Source organism: Coturnix japonica, chromosome 26 (genome assembly GCF_054131305.1).
Source record: "Coturnix japonica strain WE chromosome 26, WE-NBRP24, whole genome shotgun sequence".
NCBI classification, from domain to species: domain Eukaryota; kingdom Metazoa; phylum Chordata; class Aves; order Galliformes; family Phasianidae; genus Coturnix; species Coturnix japonica.
Window position 1 is genome coordinate 6,772,042 of NC_140688.1, and position 17,648 is coordinate 6,789,689.

At 53.5% G+C, this 17,648-nt stretch overlaps 1 protein-coding gene and 1 long non-coding RNA gene across 2 annotated transcripts; one reads left to right on the plus strand and one right to left on the minus strand.

The window, feature by feature from the left end:
* Positions 1-4,158: 4,158 nt before the first annotated feature.
* On the minus strand, positions 4,159-5,576 carry LOC146756813 (uncharacterized). Its single transcript, XR_014937398.1, has 2 exons — positions 4,887-5,576; positions 4,159-4,442 (listed from the first exon to the last, which is right to left on the minus strand). It is a non-coding gene; the product is annotated as an uncharacterized LOC146756813 (long non-coding RNA).
* A 210-nt stretch (positions 5,577-5,786) lies between these two features.
* On the plus strand, positions 5,787-7,039 carry LOC146756814 (uncharacterized). The gene has a single exon (XM_085524299.1). It carries the CDS (start codon positions 6,002-6,004, stop codon positions 6,662-6,664), a length of 663 nt encoding a protein of 220 aa, XP_085380425.1. The 5' UTR covers positions 5,787-6,001; the 3' UTR covers positions 6,665-7,039.
* Positions 7,040-17,648: the final 10,609 nt, after the last annotated feature.

Consider the following 17,648-nt stretch of genomic DNA (forward strand, 5'->3'; position numbering starts at 1 on the left):
GTGTGATATACAGGTGTGGGCAGGCTGTAGCCTGCACAGCAGGAAGGGAAGGGTCAGAGCCGTGCTGCAGCCGTGTTCCATGTATCACCTTGCAGGTGCTGTCAAGCACCAGAGCTGGTCTGCTGCCAGATGGTCTGCATCCAGCCAAGACCCAGAGGCAGCTGCTCCCCCAGCACAACCATTACTTGTCAGAGCTGCTTTGTGCAGTCATTGGCACCCAGATGGCAGCAAGTGGCAAGCGCTGTGCTTCTGTTCATCCAAAGCCCTCCGTGCAGCTGAGCAAGTTCAAGGCAGGAGGAGCATCCCGAGCAGGGTTGGCTGCTTTTGCTAATGCTGGAAATGAGGTGGAGATGCTAATTCTGAAGGCTTGGACTGTGTGTTAGAGCTTGGATTTCAGCCTGCAGCTACCTGGCTGTGATGGGCTGGTGACAGCACAGAATGTGAGGGCCTTGCACAGGAGCTGATTCCTCAAGAGGTGTGAGGGAGTCAGCATTGTCCAATAGCTGGGAGGGCCCAAATGCCCTTGGGTAACAGAGGGGCTCACAGTGTACTGGGGGGGGGGCTGGACTTTACCTGAGCTCGGGATTGGAGAAGCTCAGTTTTTGATGAGGGCACGTGACATCCCAATCCTACTGCCCTGCTTTCTTTCTAAAGGAACGGACCAACAAAGTGAGCGGGATGCACTCCAGGAAGGTGGATATCCCACACTGCCGGTCCCGGATGCACTCCAGGAAGGTGGATATCCCACACTGCCAGTCCCAGATGCGCTGCAGGAAGGCGGTTATCCCACACTGTCCGTCCCGGACAGAGGAATGCAGGCAGCACCAACTGGCATGCCAGGTAATTTCTGTCCCATGATCATACGGTGTCACGAACCAGAGTCACTGCGTGCCTGCAGGCTCTTGCTGCCAGTTCTTGCACACCAGGTCAGCAGCCAGACTTGAGCGTGTGAGCATAGAGCACATGTAAAAGAAGCCAGGGGTGGCTCTCTGAAAATGGCTGGCCTTCGTGGAGTGTGGAGAGTTGTTCCAACAATGTGCCAGAGAAGGTACTTGCAGACCTCTGTGACCCTGCTCAGCTCCCACCGCTCCCGGATCCCAGAGTTTGCCCTTTTGGAACGAAGCCACCTGAGGGTGATGAGCAGGGTCTTGCGTGGTAGGAGCCTGCAGGAGTGTTTCTCCCCTGGGCTGGCTCTGGCTGTGCCCTGTGCTGGCTGAAGCCTGACCTTCAGCCTGGGGGGCGTCCCACAGGGGGAGCTCAGAACACGCATGCCGGGAAAAGTGTGAGGGATTCTGCTCTGTAGCTCTCCCCACGGACCAAGCCCAGACCCCAGAGTACAGCCCCAGCTCTCGGCCCAGAGGAGGACACGGGTAGTGCCTGTGCAGCCTCTCCGTACCCAACGAGAGGTGGAAGCAATCCTTCTTGTCCTCCGGTTCTTCGGCACCAGAGACGGAGGCACCCACTGACAAAATGACCTCTTGGGTCCATGAAGCACACTGAGAGATTATCTGTAGCGCAGCTGAAGGTAACGTGGGACATTGTCTCATTTCTTCCAGGGATGAACACAGGCAAAAGCACAGAGGCTGCTGCTCACAGATCTGTGCGGAAGTGCCACATTCCGGTGACGGTCTCAGCGATGCTGCTGCCTGCGCTGGTGCTGGCCGTTGGTACTGTGATATGGGTGCTCAAAAATTACCTGTGAGTTGGCCTTTCCCCAGAACACCTTATTGCTGCATTTGGCAATGAAGCATTTGTGGTGCCAGGATCCTGGACGGCCAAATCAGCCGCTGGCAGTACACTGCCAGGACTTAGGTTGCAAAGTCTTTCAAGTTTCCCCTTATTTCCTGTCACTGAGTAGTGCTTTCTGAAACTCATTCTCACAGAGCGCTCAAGAGGGAAAAAAGAGAAGCAGAAGCAGCAGATGGAGCTGGGGAAGGCAACGAGACAGACTCTGACCCAGTCAAACAAGAGTCTCCGTAATAGCTCCAGTCCGTTCCATTCTGCCATTGAAGAGGCCAGAAGTCTTCAAGGTCATCTGGAAGACCTGGAGCTTGAACTCAAAGCCATGAAAGAGATCCTTGGGAACAGTCCTGAGCGCTGCCTTCTGTCAGAGGATGGCCCTGAATGTGAGAGCAGAGCTTTTGTCCTTCATCCTGCATTCTCCAGGACAGGTATCACCAGCAGTTTGAAGATTCTTAGCTCGACACAGCTACATTCCTGTTGAGGGTCCTAATGAGGACCCAGAAAACGAGCTTCCTCTGACTGCCGGACAATGCGTAATGTCTTTGGAGATGTGGGTGAGAATGGCTGGTTTCAGGGAGAGCTGACAGATGGCACAAGAGGACTGGTCCCTTCCAATTTGGTTGCGGAGCTTTCAGATGATGAACTGGATACACCTGGAGATGCTGTCAGAATTCCTGCATTGCTCCATCTGCAAGACTACCATTGTTCCACTCAATGGAACAACTTGATGTTGAGCAGAATGTGGTTGAGCTCCTTCGGGAACTCTCTGAGGCAACTGACAGTGGAACTGCATAGCTTTATTGTATATTAAAAACAACCAAACAACTGTCCCCACCCTCTCCCTTCCCCTCGCACCCCCCCACCCCCCCCATCCTCCCCCAAAAAAAGACAAAAAAAAACCCCAAAACCCCTAAAAAACCAACAAAAAACAACCCACCCTCAATATAACAAAAAACCAAAACCAATTAAAATCTCAACGCTGTTCTTTTTCTGGGATACACTGAGGTGACGCTTCTTCTAGCTTAGACTTTGCAATGAGTTTGTGTCATGGAGTTCTCTCTAGAGCTCACTCGGTGACAGCGGGAACAAACCCGGGGAGAGAAGGAACAAAGCACCTCCCCTCTCTAACAGCGCGGTGCGGCGCGGCCGAGAGGGGAAGGGAAGGGAGATTGTGAATGGGTCTAGGAGGGAAAAAATGAAAAAAAACCAACAATCTGAGAACGAACGGCAGTTTAACGAACCCAGGGACACTAAACAACAACGAGAGAGTTTCAACAAGGAGAAAAACAAGTCCAAATCTCACCGGCGGGCTGTGGGAGGCGGGAAGTTCCTACCACGCTGCCTCCACACAGGGAACCGGGCAAAACCCCATCCCCTTCCCGACCTCCTCTCTGATGCTGTAAAGCGCAAGATGGGGGGTTATGGGGCTCTAGGGTGCGGGGGGGGGGGTGGCCATATGTGGGGCGGGGGGAATTATGGGGTGGGGGGGGTTCTATGGGGCTCAATGGAGCAGGGGGGTTATGGGGCTTCTATGGGGTTTCTATGGGGCTCTATGGGGGTCGGGGGGGGCGTCTCTCGGTGGGGTGAGGGAGGTTATGGGGCTTCTATGGAGCTCTAGGGGGCGGGGGGGGCTTCTATGGGGCAGGGCTTTTATCGGGCTCTATGGGGCGGGGTGGTTTTCTATGGGGAGAGGGGGGGCTTCTATGGGGCGGGGGTGGGTTACGGGGTGGGTAGGGTTATGGGGCTTCTATGGGGCAAGGGGGAGCTTCTATCGGGCTCTATGGGGTGGGGGAGGGCAGCCAGATGTGGGGTGGGGGTTCTATGGGGCTCTATGGGGTGGGGGAAACAGCCATATGTGGGGCAGGGGCCCTGTGGGGGGGTTATGGGGCTTCTGTGGGGTTTCTATGGGTCACTATGGGGCGGGGGGGGGCTTCTGTGGGGCTCTATGGGGCGTGGGGGTTATGGGGCAGGGGGGTCATGGGGCTCTATGGGGAGGGGGGGACTTCTGTGGGGCTCTATGGGGCAGGGGGGCAGCCATATGTGGGGCAAGGGGGTCTTCTATGGGGTGGGGGGGTTATGGGGTGTGAGAGTTATGCGGTTTCTGTGGGGCGGGGTGGCAGCCATATGTGGGGTGGAGGTGGGCTTATATGGGGCAGGGGGCCTTCTGTGGGGCAGGGGGAGCTTCTATGGGGTGAAGGGGTGGCCATATGTGGGGTGGGGGGAGTTATGGGGTGGGGGGGCATGTATGGGGCAGGGTGGCCTCCCCTCTGCTGCCGCTTCCCTCCCCCCATGCCCATTTAAGGCTGTCCACAGAAAAAGAAAAGAAAGAAATAAAAAACTTGTGTCCTTTACTCCCGTTATCCCACATGATGTTCTGATGTGGAATAGCAACACCAACCAAATTACCAAACCACAACAGTTTGGAAGCAGATTTAAACTGGTAGAAGTTGGCAGTGTCTGCATTTCCATTCTCGTTCCCTTGCTGGTCAGAGTTAGGGTGCCATGCATCCATTCCCCAGCTCTGGCTGTCTCCCGAACCATGAGAACAGCCTTTCTAAATTGTGAGAACAGCCTTTTCACAGAGCTGGAGTGGGTCCACGCTGAAGGACAAGACGCTTGTGGGCACGTAAGCTGAAGAACAGAATGCAGAGTCCACGGAAACTTGCCGCCCATCAACGATAAGAAAGAAGAATGGACTCCTGTTGTAGAAGATGGGAGAGTGAAACAGATGCCTCAGCTCAACAAAACACCAGTACGAGCTGGTTTGGACTACCCCCCACTAAAAGGTTGGAAGTTCACAGCGGGGTAGACTACTAGCCTTCATCCAATGACCACCGGAGACCCCCACCCCATTTTTAGGACGCATGTTCAAGAGAGTCGGACAATATGTTAATAATTTCTCAGAATTCCAGGCCATTTCTGTGAAACGTAATGAATATGTAAACATTCTGTCTGTAAATATGTACCTAGAGCTTTTCTTGGAGTGCAAGTCCTCTTGGAGGAGGAGATATCCCCCTCGCATCTGGCGCCATGACGAGCATAGCTGCTTTATAAGCTTACGTGGGTTATAGAGTTTGATTCCGCACGTCACTCCCTTCACTAATTAAGAGGACAAAGCACTTCTGGCACAGAAAGATGCCCACCTGCAAGGCCCAAATGTCATGCTTCTTCCTTCCTCGCTCTGCTTGGTAAAACTCAGCGTGGGGCTCATTTGGAAGGAAGGTTTGGTGTTTGGATTTCTCGGGCAGTCGTCACCTAAAGCCTGGAGTGCCTGCGTCAACTGTGGTGGTGCAACTCCCGCACCCCACATTCTCCCCCTTCTCTCAGGCCTCTCGGTGCACCTCTTCTCCTCAGACAAGAAGTGGAGGTTCTCCCCTTCCCTCGTCCCTGCTCGCTTCTGGGTAGCACGGGGCAATGGATCGGAACATCTGGGGATGCCCCCGTTGCATCCGACTCCTGGCTTTGCGCCCCATTGCCCAGGAACAGCCTCTCCCGACAGGAAGGGCTGAGATGGCTGTGCTCGTGCGGCCCGGAGAAGGCTCTGGGGAGACCTGATGGCGGCCTTCTCGTCCTCGGAGGGAGCTCACACACGGAGGGACCACGACTTCTTACGCGCCCTGACAGTGTCCCAGCAGCGGACTCGTCGCCCTGCGCACACCAAGTCGGTCATCGCCGCGTCCTTATGTACAGAGTGCAGGCCGAGGCGCTCGGCGGCTTCCATAGAAGGACGCAGTGTTTCCCGATGAGGGCCCTGGCACACGCCGCCCCGAGCAGCAGCGGACACCGGGCGGCACCGCCGGACCACACGAACGCACGGCAGGCACAGGCTCCGGCCCTGCATGGCCTCCTGCACGCCCCTCCCCTCCGCCCCTCCTATTGGCCAGCCCTTCCCCGTTCCGCCATCTGATTGGTTTTCACTGCTGCCTATTATTGGCGCGCCCTTCATCCGGGCGCGTGGAGGTGTGACGTCGCTCGACGCGACGCGACGCGACGCGACGCGACGCGCGGTGGATGGGGGTGAGCGTCACGTGACCCAGGGCTGCGGCGGTGCGGGGCTGAGGGGAGTGAGTGGTTGCGGGGCTGGCGGTGCGTTACGGGGCGTGGGGGGTCCCGTAGGGCTGGGAAGGGACTGCGAGGCGTTCCGATGGAGCTGCGGGTGCCTGGACGTGTTTGGGGTCCGCGTGGGGCCGGGAGGGGGGCGGGGAAGCGGGGGGTCTCGTGAGGCCGGGGGAGCGCGGGGCTGTTATGCGGGGCTGTTATGCGGGGTATTCCCCTGAGACTCGGGAGAAGGGGCCGGGGGTCTCCGTGCCCGACGGGGCTGTTCTCCCCGCGATTCCCCCTCCTCCCTTTCGTTCTGCTCTTGCAGACCATGGCTGCCTCTCTTTCCACCACGGTGGTGCTGGGCGAGGCCTCGGAGAGCGACTCGGAGCCGGAGCCGGGGGGGACCGCAGCCGGGACCCGTGCGGTGGGGCTGAAAGTTCCTGGGGAGGCGTCGGAGACTGAGGAGGAGGAGGAAGAGGACGGCGTGTCCCGAGTGCCACTGCCGGGGGTGTCCCGGGGGGGCACCTCACTGCTGCAGCAGCGGCTGGCGGCGGGAGAGGGGCGGCTGCGGGGTGCGATGGCTGAGGCGCTGGGACGCGGTTTCAGTGGGGCTGCGCGGCTGCTGGAAGGCCTCGGGGGACCCCTGGGCCAAGCTCAAGCTGGGGCAGCTGCTACCGCACACTGCCTGTGCCTGGTGCGCCGTGATCTGCGTGCTGTGGCTGCCACCGTAGCCACCGTCACCACCTGCCGCCTGACATCTGTGGGGTGCTGTGAGAGTGAGGACCCCGGTGGGGCAGTGCTGGCAGCCGTGGGGAGCTCCTGGCTTCGTTGTCGCAGTGTTACTGCCGGTAACCTCCAGCGCTGTGTCCGGTGGACTTGAGGGTTGTGGTTGTCACTGATGGCGTTCTTATTGTCGCTGCCTTTCCGGCGCAGTGTCCCCTTGAGTTGATGCTGCCATCAGCAGCACTGCTACTGATCACTCAGTGTCTCAGCAGTGTTCCTGTGTCTCCTGGCCTGTGGGGACCTTGGCCTCACAGTAACGCTGTCACCGGATGGAAGCTCCTGACAATTGCTTGGTCCAGAATTCTGTGGTTTTTGCCTGTTTGGGGGATCTGTGGGTTGTGGCACTGAATAAAGCCCTTTGGAGGCGCAGCTGCAGCAAGGACGTGACTTTCACTAGGTGGGAGGCAGTGTGTTCACCCGTGGCACCGTGCTCCCAGTGGTCAGAGCAAGGTCCCTTTTGTTGCCCCCCATGTCCCCAAGCTGTGGTTGTGTCTTTTCCTGCCGTATGAATGTCCCCGGCACCTGACCACTGTCCCCAAGCTGTGGCTACATCCTGTCATCCTGAGTGCCCCTTGGCCATGTCCTCAGCCTGCTATTAGCTCTGTGTGCCCCTCTGAGAACTTCAACCAGGAACAGTGAGAAGCACCCATGACACACAATGGAGCCATGTGGGTCTATCACACTGCATCCTGCCTGGGCTCTCACCCTCTGTGGGATACTAGAGATACACCCTGGGTGCAAGTGGGCTTGTGGCATCAAAATGCCTGGGGCGGGCCCAGTGAGGGTCCTGGGGACTCCTGGTGTCTCCAGGAGGGTCCCAGATGTCCCCAGGGACTGACCTGAGGGGTAGTGGAAAACCAGGATGAAGGTTCACTTTCCTCATTCCCCTGTGTTGTGGCAAAGGGAAGAGGTTTTATGAAGGGCACTGTGGTGTTAGATTCCTTTTGTAAGGATTCTAGACCTCAGTTCCCTTCCTGTGTCCAAACCAGAATGAAAAATGGTATTAAAAATCCATCTTTTGAGGAAGAACCTCTGAGTTCAGTGTTTTGATATTCTAGATAAGCTGTTCCATGAGAAGTGCTGGGTGATGCTGACTGATACCATCAATTGTGAGTATGCTCCTTCAGAGGCTTCCCTCTGTGGGAGTGAGGAAACAAAATGTGGCGATTCAATACTGTAGCGTTACTACGAGGTTATTAGAGTCTAGGATTCTATGAGGATGTTAACTCCTGTGTTTGTAAGTTCTGTCGTTTCGGATACAGCTACAGTGCACACTCCTAAGGGGGAAGTAGGAATGTGTTTATTGATGCTAGGTAGCTATACTGTACTTCAGTATATAAGGGTGATATAACAAGACTGGAGATGGCAGGATACGCTTGGTTATTTTCCACATAGAGGGCTGGGTTAAACAGTCGCCTACAGTTCACTCTCCTGCTGTGTCATGAGGATGAGAGCAGACCCCATTGCTGTCTGACCTCTTCAAACCACAGAGGTAAGGATCCTCAGCACAGCTGAATCCGCTCCTAGTCCCAGACGCGTTCAAGAATTTGCGTCTAAGAGATCCTGTGTGCACAAAGATACAACCTTAGCAAAGCTAAGAAAGCTCAAACCAAGCTGTTAGTTGCTTGCTAAGGATCCATATCAGCGAGGTATCTTGATATCAAGTTAGAAAGGATCTCTGTGTAGGTGTGACCTCAAGAGGCATCCCTGCTCAAGGGGAGAGCTTGTCCTGCAGCCTGCTGCTGTGCAGGAGAGCTTAAGAGGTGCTTGTGCTGCTCTGTTTTGGTGGTAAGATGATTGACTCACTGTCATACTTTGTTTTTAGGCACGTGCTCAAGTGGCCCTCAGTTGTTGAGGCAGAAGTCCGCTGTCAGTTCTTTCAGCCTCCCAGTTTGAGTCAGTTTTGTGATCGTTAATCTGATTTAGCTAGGAGTGTTGCTCGCTGTCTTCCTACGCCAGGCTGAGGGAGGAAGGTGGGAGAAAGGAGGAAAGAAAGGGTGAGGAGGGAAAACACCATCACACTGGCTTTGCTGGGAAGGAAGGCTGGTAAGAGCAGTGCTGCTGATCTGAGTCCCAGCTGGTTTTTACCCCCTGGAAATGCCCTGTAGGTGGGCTTGTGAGGGTGGGGGTTGAGCAGGGATTGCTGCGTTCCCTCACACCTCTCCTGCTGTTTCTCTTGTCCCAGCAGGCTCCAGTTTAATATCAGCCTGCAGCAGAGCAGCAAGTAGCCACGGCACATCCATCTTGGGCAGGGGCTAAGGGAAACAGCCAAAAGAGGGCAAGGAGCAAGAGATGACAGTGCAGGGGGAGAGTGAGGTGTCCTCAGCCAGCATTTGTGTGCTGGGAACAGAGAAGCCGCTGGGACTGGAGTTTCTCTCCAAGCTGTTTCCCTGGGCCTTGGCTGTGCTCAGCAAGGAGCGCTTGCAGGAGCCTGTGCCGTTTGCAGAGGTGGCTGTGTATTTCAGCAGGGAGGAGTGAGCATTGCTGGACCCTGCACTGTGAGTACAATACCAGGACGTGATGCTGGAGACGTACCAGTGCGTGGCCTTGCTGGGTAAGGGCTTTGCTACTGCTCCTTGTTATTAGAGCACCTCTGGATGTGCAGAATGGGCCTCTGCAAGCCGGGCATAGAATGTAGTAGTAGTGCATTTACTTATTGACCAGTGCAACAGCAACAAAAGAAACACAGAGATGTATGAGTTTCAGAAAGGATTAGTGTGCTCAGCACTCTGAGAAAAGCCCCACAGTCCCTGGTGGCCCACAGGCATCAGCCTGGAGGGATTGGATCAGCTCCCTGCAAACAGCACTTGTGCTGCTGCTCTGCATGGTGTTGGCAGCTCCAGTACCCAGACATCACACAGATCACTTCCTTAGAATTCTGTACTTTCTGTTTCCCATAAACCTTGTTGAAGCCTTGGTGAACAAAGCATCCTAAAGGGAGCGTTGAAGAAAATGTCCCTGCATCATTTTCAGAGATGTAAAAGGTGTGCTGGGCTCCAAAGGAAGTCGGTATGTGTTGGGCCTGTGTCAGTCAGAATTAAAATAGGGACACACTGACATGCGCCAGAATGGGCTGATGCTTGACATCTTGTAAACAGGGTTGAAAATAAGCTCAAACGCATGCGGCCTTCACAGACCCTCCCCTCCAAAATCAACACATTTTGCACAGCCAGAGGTGCCTTCCCAGTCTTCTGTCTGTTGGCAGTTTTACTTCATCTGTTTTTTCTGCAGATCACAGCAGAGTGAGTCTGCCTGCATCAGCAGAAGAAGTGCCTTCATGGAGGTACAGATGCAGTCGGCTGTTGTGGAATTCATCTTGAGCCACACAGATGTCCTCTTCAGCTTCAAATCCAGCTCAGGCATTGGAGGTGGAGCAGGTGAGTGTCTTCCTCCATTAGCTTTACCTTGATCAGATACCTTGGTCAAATCCAGATCTCCTCCTACATCCTTCCTTGAGTAACTGCTAAGACCATAGGCGCACCTGTTCCAATGGAAACAGAGTTGCACCTGGAAGAAAGTTTCCTCTGTGTTAGGTGAATCAATGTGAAGAGCACAAAGGAGCGCTAAGTTTGTTTCATCTGCTTTGATGATTTTCTTTTGCAGCACCTATCATAATTTTTTTTTAATTATTTTTCTCCGTTATTGCTAATGCAAAACTTGCTGAAACTAAGTTACCCTAATCATGCCTGAAGTGTTGTAGAAAATTTCCACTCACTTTGGAGTCTGAGGACTCAACTAACATACAACTGCCTGGTGGGCTCAGCTTATTCCTTCCTTGTTAGGCAGGCAGTCACCAGGTGTATAAAGCCATTGGATGCCTGTCCTTGCCTGTACTAACTGCACCTGGAAACATCTGGGTGTTCCAGATTTCAGGGCCACAGTACCTGAATCAAATTCCGGTTCTCCTCTAAGCAGAGCTGTTGGACAAACTTCCTATCTGGCAAGACAGGTAAGAGACATGGGAGTCTCTGGCCCCTGGCTCTTTCTCTCACTCCAAGTTCTTACAAGCTGACACTGGGGGAGGGGAGGGCAGTGTGGGGGATGTGTTCTTGTGCCAGCACAAACTCACTGTTTTCCATAACCCTTTTGCTGGTTTTTGTGGGTTTTGTTTTGTGTTGCTTTCCCCCACAATTCCACTATTTGTACCCTCAGAGTTGCACTTCCATGTACCGTTGACAATTGGACTTCCATGTACAGTTTCTCCCACTCCCTTCAAAATCCACCAATCAAACAATACAATTCTTCTATTTCCACAAACACCCAGCTCCTGGTCTCATGATTAGGGTACTCAATTATATAACCAGTCCCATTACTTCATTTACATCCCTGGTTTCTCATTCAATATTCCCGCTGGCTCACCAGCAATGTTTCTCAGCTCGCACGATTCTTGGATTTAGGGCCCATTCCCTCTGGAGTACCTCACTCTGATTCTCGGATTATTAGGGGTGTGCTGCTGGCACTTCATCGAGTGCACAGGGTACCATACAGCAACAGCACGCTCCCAGACTCACCTGAGTCCCAAGACTCACCTGAGACTCAAGAGACCCCCCAAGGCAAGAGTTAAATTCCCTTGCCTCAGTCTGTGCGCGAAATTACCGGGACTGCAGGAGTGAAAAGAGGTCAGCCACTACTGAGGTTGCCTCTACCGCTGCAGACAACCAATAGAGGGGCCCTGCCCTCAGCCAGGAGTGGGAGAGGGATAATAGAGTGTATTGGACTGTGTGGATTCGGTGGCCTGGCACATCAGAACCACAGAAATATAAAGCACTGGTGGATACTGGTGCACAGTGCACTCTGATACCCTCAGGTTTCAAAGGGACAGAACGGATACATATACAAGGGGTGTCTGGAGGTTCACAGGAACTATCTGTGTTGGAGGCTGAGATAAGCCTCACAGGTAGAGACTGGCAGAAACATCATATAGTGACTGGCCAGGGGGCTCCTTGCATACTTGGAATAGATTATCTAAAAGGGACATTTCAAGGACCCCAAAGAATACCGATGGGCTTTTGGAATAGCTGCTATAGAAACAGGCAACATTAAGCAGCTGTCTGATTTGCCTGGCCTATCAGGGGACCCGTCTGCTGTGGGGTTACTACGGGTGGAAGAACAACGGGTACCAATTGCCACGAGAACAGTACACAGACGACAGTACCGTACTAATAGGGATTCCTTGCTCCCCATCCATAAGCTCATTCAACAACTAGAAAGTCAGGGAGTAATTAGTAAGACCCATTACCCTTCAATAGCCCCATATGGCCAGTGCGCAAAGCCAGCGGAGAATGGAGGCTGACAGTGGACTATCGTGGCCTTAATGAGGTCACACCCCCATTGAGTGCTGCAGTGCCAGACATGTTGGAACTCCAGTATGAACTGGAATCGAAAGAGGCAAAATGGTATGCCACCATTGATATTGCCAACGCATTCTTCTCTGTTCCTTTGGCCACAGAGTGTAGGCCACAGTTTGCCTTTACTTGGAGGGGTGTTCAGTACACTTGGAATCGTTTGCCCCAGGGGTGGAAACACAGCCCGACCATCTGCCATGGGCTGATCCAAGCCACGTTGGAACAGGGCGGTGCTCCAGAGCACCTGCAGTATGTAGATGATATCGTTGTGTGGGGTGATACAGCGACGGAGGTTTTTAAAAAAGGAGAACGGATAATCCAAATCCTCCTGTCTGCTGGTTTTGCTATTAAGCGAGACAAAGTGAAGGGCCCTGCCCAAGAAATCCAGTTTCTTGGGGTGAAATGGCAAGATGGGCATCGCCACATCCCAACAGACGAGATCAACAAAATTACTGCAATGTCTGCGCCCACTGACAAAAAAGAGACACAGTCCTTCCTGGGTGTGGTAGGCTTCTGGAGGATGCACATCCCAAATTATAGCCTCATTGTGAGCCCCCTCTATCAGGTGACCCGAAAGAAGAATAGCTTCGCGTGGGGCCCTGAACAGCAGCAGGCCTTTGAGCAAATCAAGCAAGAGATAGCCCGTGCTGTGGCCCTGGGGCCAGTACGGATGGGACAGGATGTGAAGAACATCCTTTACACGGCTGCTGGGGAGAAAGGTCCCACTTGGAGCTTGTGGCAGAGAACCTCAGATGAGACCCGAGGCCGACCCCTAGGATTCTGGAGTAGAGCATACAGGGGGTCGGAAGAGGGCTACACTCCAACTGAGAAGGAGATCCTAGCCGCATATGAAGGGGTCCGGGCTGCCTCTGAGGTAATTGGCACCGAAACACAGCTTCTCCTGGCACCTCGACTTCCAGTGCTGAATTGGATGTTTAAAGGGCAGGTTCCCTCCACTCACCATGCCACAGATGCCACATGGAGTAAGTGGGTTGCACTAATCACACAGCGGGCCCGGATGGGGAACCTCAGCCATCCAGGGATCCTAGAAGTGATCATGGACTGGCCCGAAGGTAAAAAGTTTGAAGCACCACCAGCAGAAGAGGTGTCACGCGCCAAAGAGGCTCCCCCATACAATGAACTTCCGGACAACGAAAAGAAGTTCGCCCTGTTCACTGATGGATCGTGCCGCATTGTTGGGAAACATTGCAGACGGAAGGCTGCAGTGTGGAGCCCCACACGACAAGTTGCAGAGGCCACGGAAGGAAGAGGAGAATCGAGTCAATTTGCGGAGGTAAAGGCTGTCCAGCTGGCCCTAGACATTGCTGAGTGGGAGAAATGGCCAGTGCTTTACCTCTATACTGACTCATGGATGGTGGCCAATGCCTTGTGGGGGTGGTTGCAGCAATGGGAGCAAAACAACTGGCAGCGGAAAGGTAAACCTGTTTGGACCGCTGAACTATGGAAGAAAATTGCTGCTCGAATAAAGAACATGGTCCTAAAGGTGCGCCACGTAGATGCCCACGTGCCCAAGAGTCGAGCAACAGAGGAGCAACAAAATAACCACCAGGTAGATCGAGCTGCCAGAAGTGAGGTGGCTGAGATAGACCTGGATTGGCAGAATAAGGGAGAGTTATTCCTAGCTCGGTGGGCCCATGAGACCTCAGGCCATCAAGGCAGAGATGGAACACATAAGTGGGCTAGAGACCGAGGGGTGGACATAACTATGGACGCTATTGCGCAGATCATCCATGATTGTGACACCTGTGCCATGATCAAACAGGCCAAGAGGATGAGACCTCTCTGGGGGGAAGGGCGATGGGAAAAGTATAAATATGGGGAGGCATGGCAGATTGATTATATCACCCTGCCAAAGACTCGTAATGGTAAGCATTATGTACTCACCATGGTGGAGGTAACCACCGGGTGGCTTGAGACATATGCGGTACCCCATGCCACTGCCAGAAACACCATATTAGGCCTAGAGACACAAATCCTGTGGCGACATGGCACCCCAGAGAGGATCGAATCAGACAATGGGACTCATTTCAAAAATTCACTGGTGAGCACTTGGGCCAAAGAACATGGCATCGAGTGGATCTACCACATCCCCTATCACGCACCAGCCGCTGGTAAGATCGAGCACCACAATGGTTTGCTGAAAACCACGCTGAAAGCGATGGGTGGTGGAACATTTAAGAACTGGGAGAAACATCTAGCAGAAGCCACCTGGCTGGTAAACACCCGAGGATCAGCCAACCGAGACGGCGCTACACAGTCAAACTCCCTGCGTACCGTGGAGGGAGACAAGGTTCCTGTGGTGCATGTAAAGAATATGCTGGGAAAAGCGGTTTGGGTCCTTCCAGCCTCTGAAAAGGGGAGGCCCCTCCGTGGAACTGTCTTTGCACAGGGACCTGGGTGCACCTGGTGGGTGATGCAGAAGGATGGGGATGTTCAGTGTGTGCCACAGGGAAATTTGATGCTGGGGGAGTGCAGCCTGTGATTCCATGTGTGTATATATATATATATATATATCTGTATGTACATATGTAATGCATGTTAACTAATGTTCTGTTTATATGTTGATAAAAGTTAGGCATGATGTGATGATGTGTAATAAGGGGTGGAATGTTATGGTTTTGCAATTTGGTTGGTGTTGGTATTCCACATCAGAACACCATGCCTCATAATGGGAGTAAAGGGGACAAGTATTTTTTTTTTGTGGGCTGCCTTAATGGGCATGTGGGGTGCGGCAACGGAAGGGAAGTGAGAAGCGGACGGGGTTGCTGGCCCAGCTCCCCGCGAGGAGACGTGGTCAGAGCTTCCTGCCTTCCACAGCTCCATCGGTGAGATTGGGGACTTGGTACTCTCTTTGTTGAAACTCTCTTGTTGTTGTTTAGTGTTATTAGGTTATTAAACTGCCATTCGTTCTCAGATCACCTTTTTTCTCCCTTATTTTTTGTTAGACCTAATCGCAATCTCCCTTCCCTTCCCCTCTTCCGAAACGCACGTAACCGGGCCGGGCCACACCACACTTTGCTGTACCGTGCCGTGAGAGAAAAGGGGGGAGGGAGGGCTTTTGTTCCTGCTGCCCCGGTTTGTGCCCACTGTCCCGGAGTGAGCTCTAGAGTACTCCGTGAAATGACCTCACTTCCGTGTTTGCTGACCTCACTTCCGGGTTAGCAGACCTCACTTTCCGGGTCTGCTGACCTCACTTCCGGGTATGCTGACCTCACTTCTGGGTTTGCTGACCTTACTTCTGGGTTCACTGACCTCACTTCCTCGTTAGCAGACCTCCCTTTCCGGGTCTGCTGACCTCACTTCCGGGTTTGCTGACCTCACTTTCCGGGTCTGCTGACCTCACTTCCGGGTTTAGTGACGTCACTTCTGGGTTTAGTGACATCACTTCCGTGTTTGTTGACCTCACTTCCGGGTTAGCAGACCCCACTTTCCGGGTCTACTGACCTCACTTCCGGGTTTGGTGACCTCACTTCTGGGTTTGGTGACCTCACTTCCGGGTTTTCCGACCTCACTTTCTGAGTATGCTAACCTCACTTTACGCGTTTGCTGACCTCACTTCCGGGTTTAGTGACGTCACTTCCGGGAATGCTGACCTCACTTCCGGGTTAGCAGTCCTCATTTTCCGGGTCTGCTAACCTCACTTCCGGGTTTGCTGACCTCACTTCTGGGTTTGGTGACCTCAATTCTGGATTTTCCGACCTCACTTTCTGATTATGCTGACTTCACTTTACGCGTTTGCTGACCTCACTTCTGGTTTTGGTGACGTCACTTTCTGGGTTTGCTGACCTCACTTCCGGGTTTGGTGACCTCACTTACCAAGGATGCTGACCTCACTTTTTGGGTTTGCTGACCTCAATTCCAGGTTTGGAGACCTCACTTCCGGGTTAGCAGACCTCACTTCCGGGTTAGCAGACCTCACTTTCCGGGTTTGCTGACCTCACTTCCAGGTTAGCAGACCTCACTTTCCGGGTCTGCTGACCTCACTTCTGGGTTTGCTGACCTTACTTCTGGGTTCGCGGACCTCACTTCCTCGTTAGCAGACCTCCCTTTCCCGGTCTGCTAACCTCACTTCCGAATCAGCTGACCTCACTTCTGGGTTCTGTGACGTCACTTCCGGGTTTCCTGACATCAATTCCGGGTTTGCTGACCTCAATTCCCGGGTTAGCTGACCTCACTTCCGGGTTTGCTGACCTCACTTCCGGGTTTGGTGACCTCACCTCAGGGTTTGCCGACCTCACTTTCCGAGAATGCTGACCTCACTTTTGGGTTTGCTGACCTCACTTCCGGGTTAGCAGACCTTACTTTTCGGGTCTGCTGACCTCAGTTCCGGGTATTCTCACCTCACTTCCGTGTTTAGTGACCTCACTTCCGAGTTTGCCGACCTCACTTTCCGAGTATGCTGACCTCACTTTCCGCATTTGCTGACCTCAATTCCAGATTTTGTGACGTCACATCCGGTTTTGGTGACCTCACTTCCGGGTTTGCAGACCTCACTTTCCGGGTCTGCTGACCACATTTCCATGTTTGCAGACATCACTTCCGGGTCTGCTGACCTCAGTTCTGGGTTTGGTGACCTCACTTCCGGGTTTGCAGACCTCACTTTCTGATTATGCTTACGTCACTTTCCTGGTCTGCTGACCACAATTCCGGTTTTGGTGACCTCACTTCCGGGTTTGCTGACCTCACTTCCGAGTTAGCAGACCTCACTTTCCGGGTCTGCTGACTTCAAATCCGGGTTTGGTGACCTCACTTCCGGGTCTGCTGACCTCACTTCCGGCTTTGCCGACCTCACTTTCTGAGTATGCTGACCTCACTTTCCAGGTTTGCTGACCTCATTACCGGTTTTGGTGTCCTCACTTCCGGGTTTGCTGACCTCATTTCCGGGTTAGCAGACCTCACTTTCCGGGACTGCTGACCTCACTTCTGGGTTTGTTACCTCACTTCTGGGTTTGGTGACGTCACTTCCGGGTTTGCCAACCTCTCTTTCCGGCTTGGTGACCTCACTTCCGTGTTTGCTGACCTCACTTTCCCGGTCTGTTGACCTCACTTCCGGGAATGCTGACCTCACTTCCAGGTTAGCAAACCTCACTTTCTGGGTCTGCTGACCTCACTTCCGGGTTAGCAGACCTCACTTTCCGGGTCTCCTGACCTCACATCCGTGTTTGGTGACCTCACTTCCAGGTTTGCCGAACTCACTTTCTGAGTAGGCTGACTTCACTTTACGCGTTTGCTGACCTCACTTCTGGTTTTGGTGACGTCACTTTCTGGGTTTGCTGACCTCACTTCCGGGTTTGGTGACCTCACTTACAAAGGAAGCTGACCTCACTTTTTGGGTTTGCTGACCTCAATTCCAGGTTTGGAGACCTCACTTCCGGGTTTGCTGACCTCACTTCCGGGTTAGCAGACCTCACTTTCCGGGTTTGCTGACCTCACTTCCAGGTTAGCAGACCTCACTTTCCGGGTCTGCTGACCTCACTTCTGGCTTTGCCGACCTCACTTTCTGAGTATGCTGACCTCACTTTCCAGGTTTGCTGACCTCATTTCCGGTTTTGGTGTCCTCACTTCCGGGTTTGCTGACCTCATTTCCGGGTTAGCAGACCTCACTTTCCGGGACTGCTGACCTCACTTCTGGGTTTGTTACCTCACTTCTGGGTTTGGTGACTTCACTTCCGGGTTTGCCAACCTCTCTTTCCGGCTTGGTGACCTCACTTCCGT

Bases quoted from the DNA above. Each gene is read 5' to 3' on its own strand.
- LOC146756814 (XM_085524299.1), top strand. From the start codon at position 6,002: ATGCGGGGTATTCCCCTGAGACTCGGGAGAAGGGGCCGGGGGTCTCCG.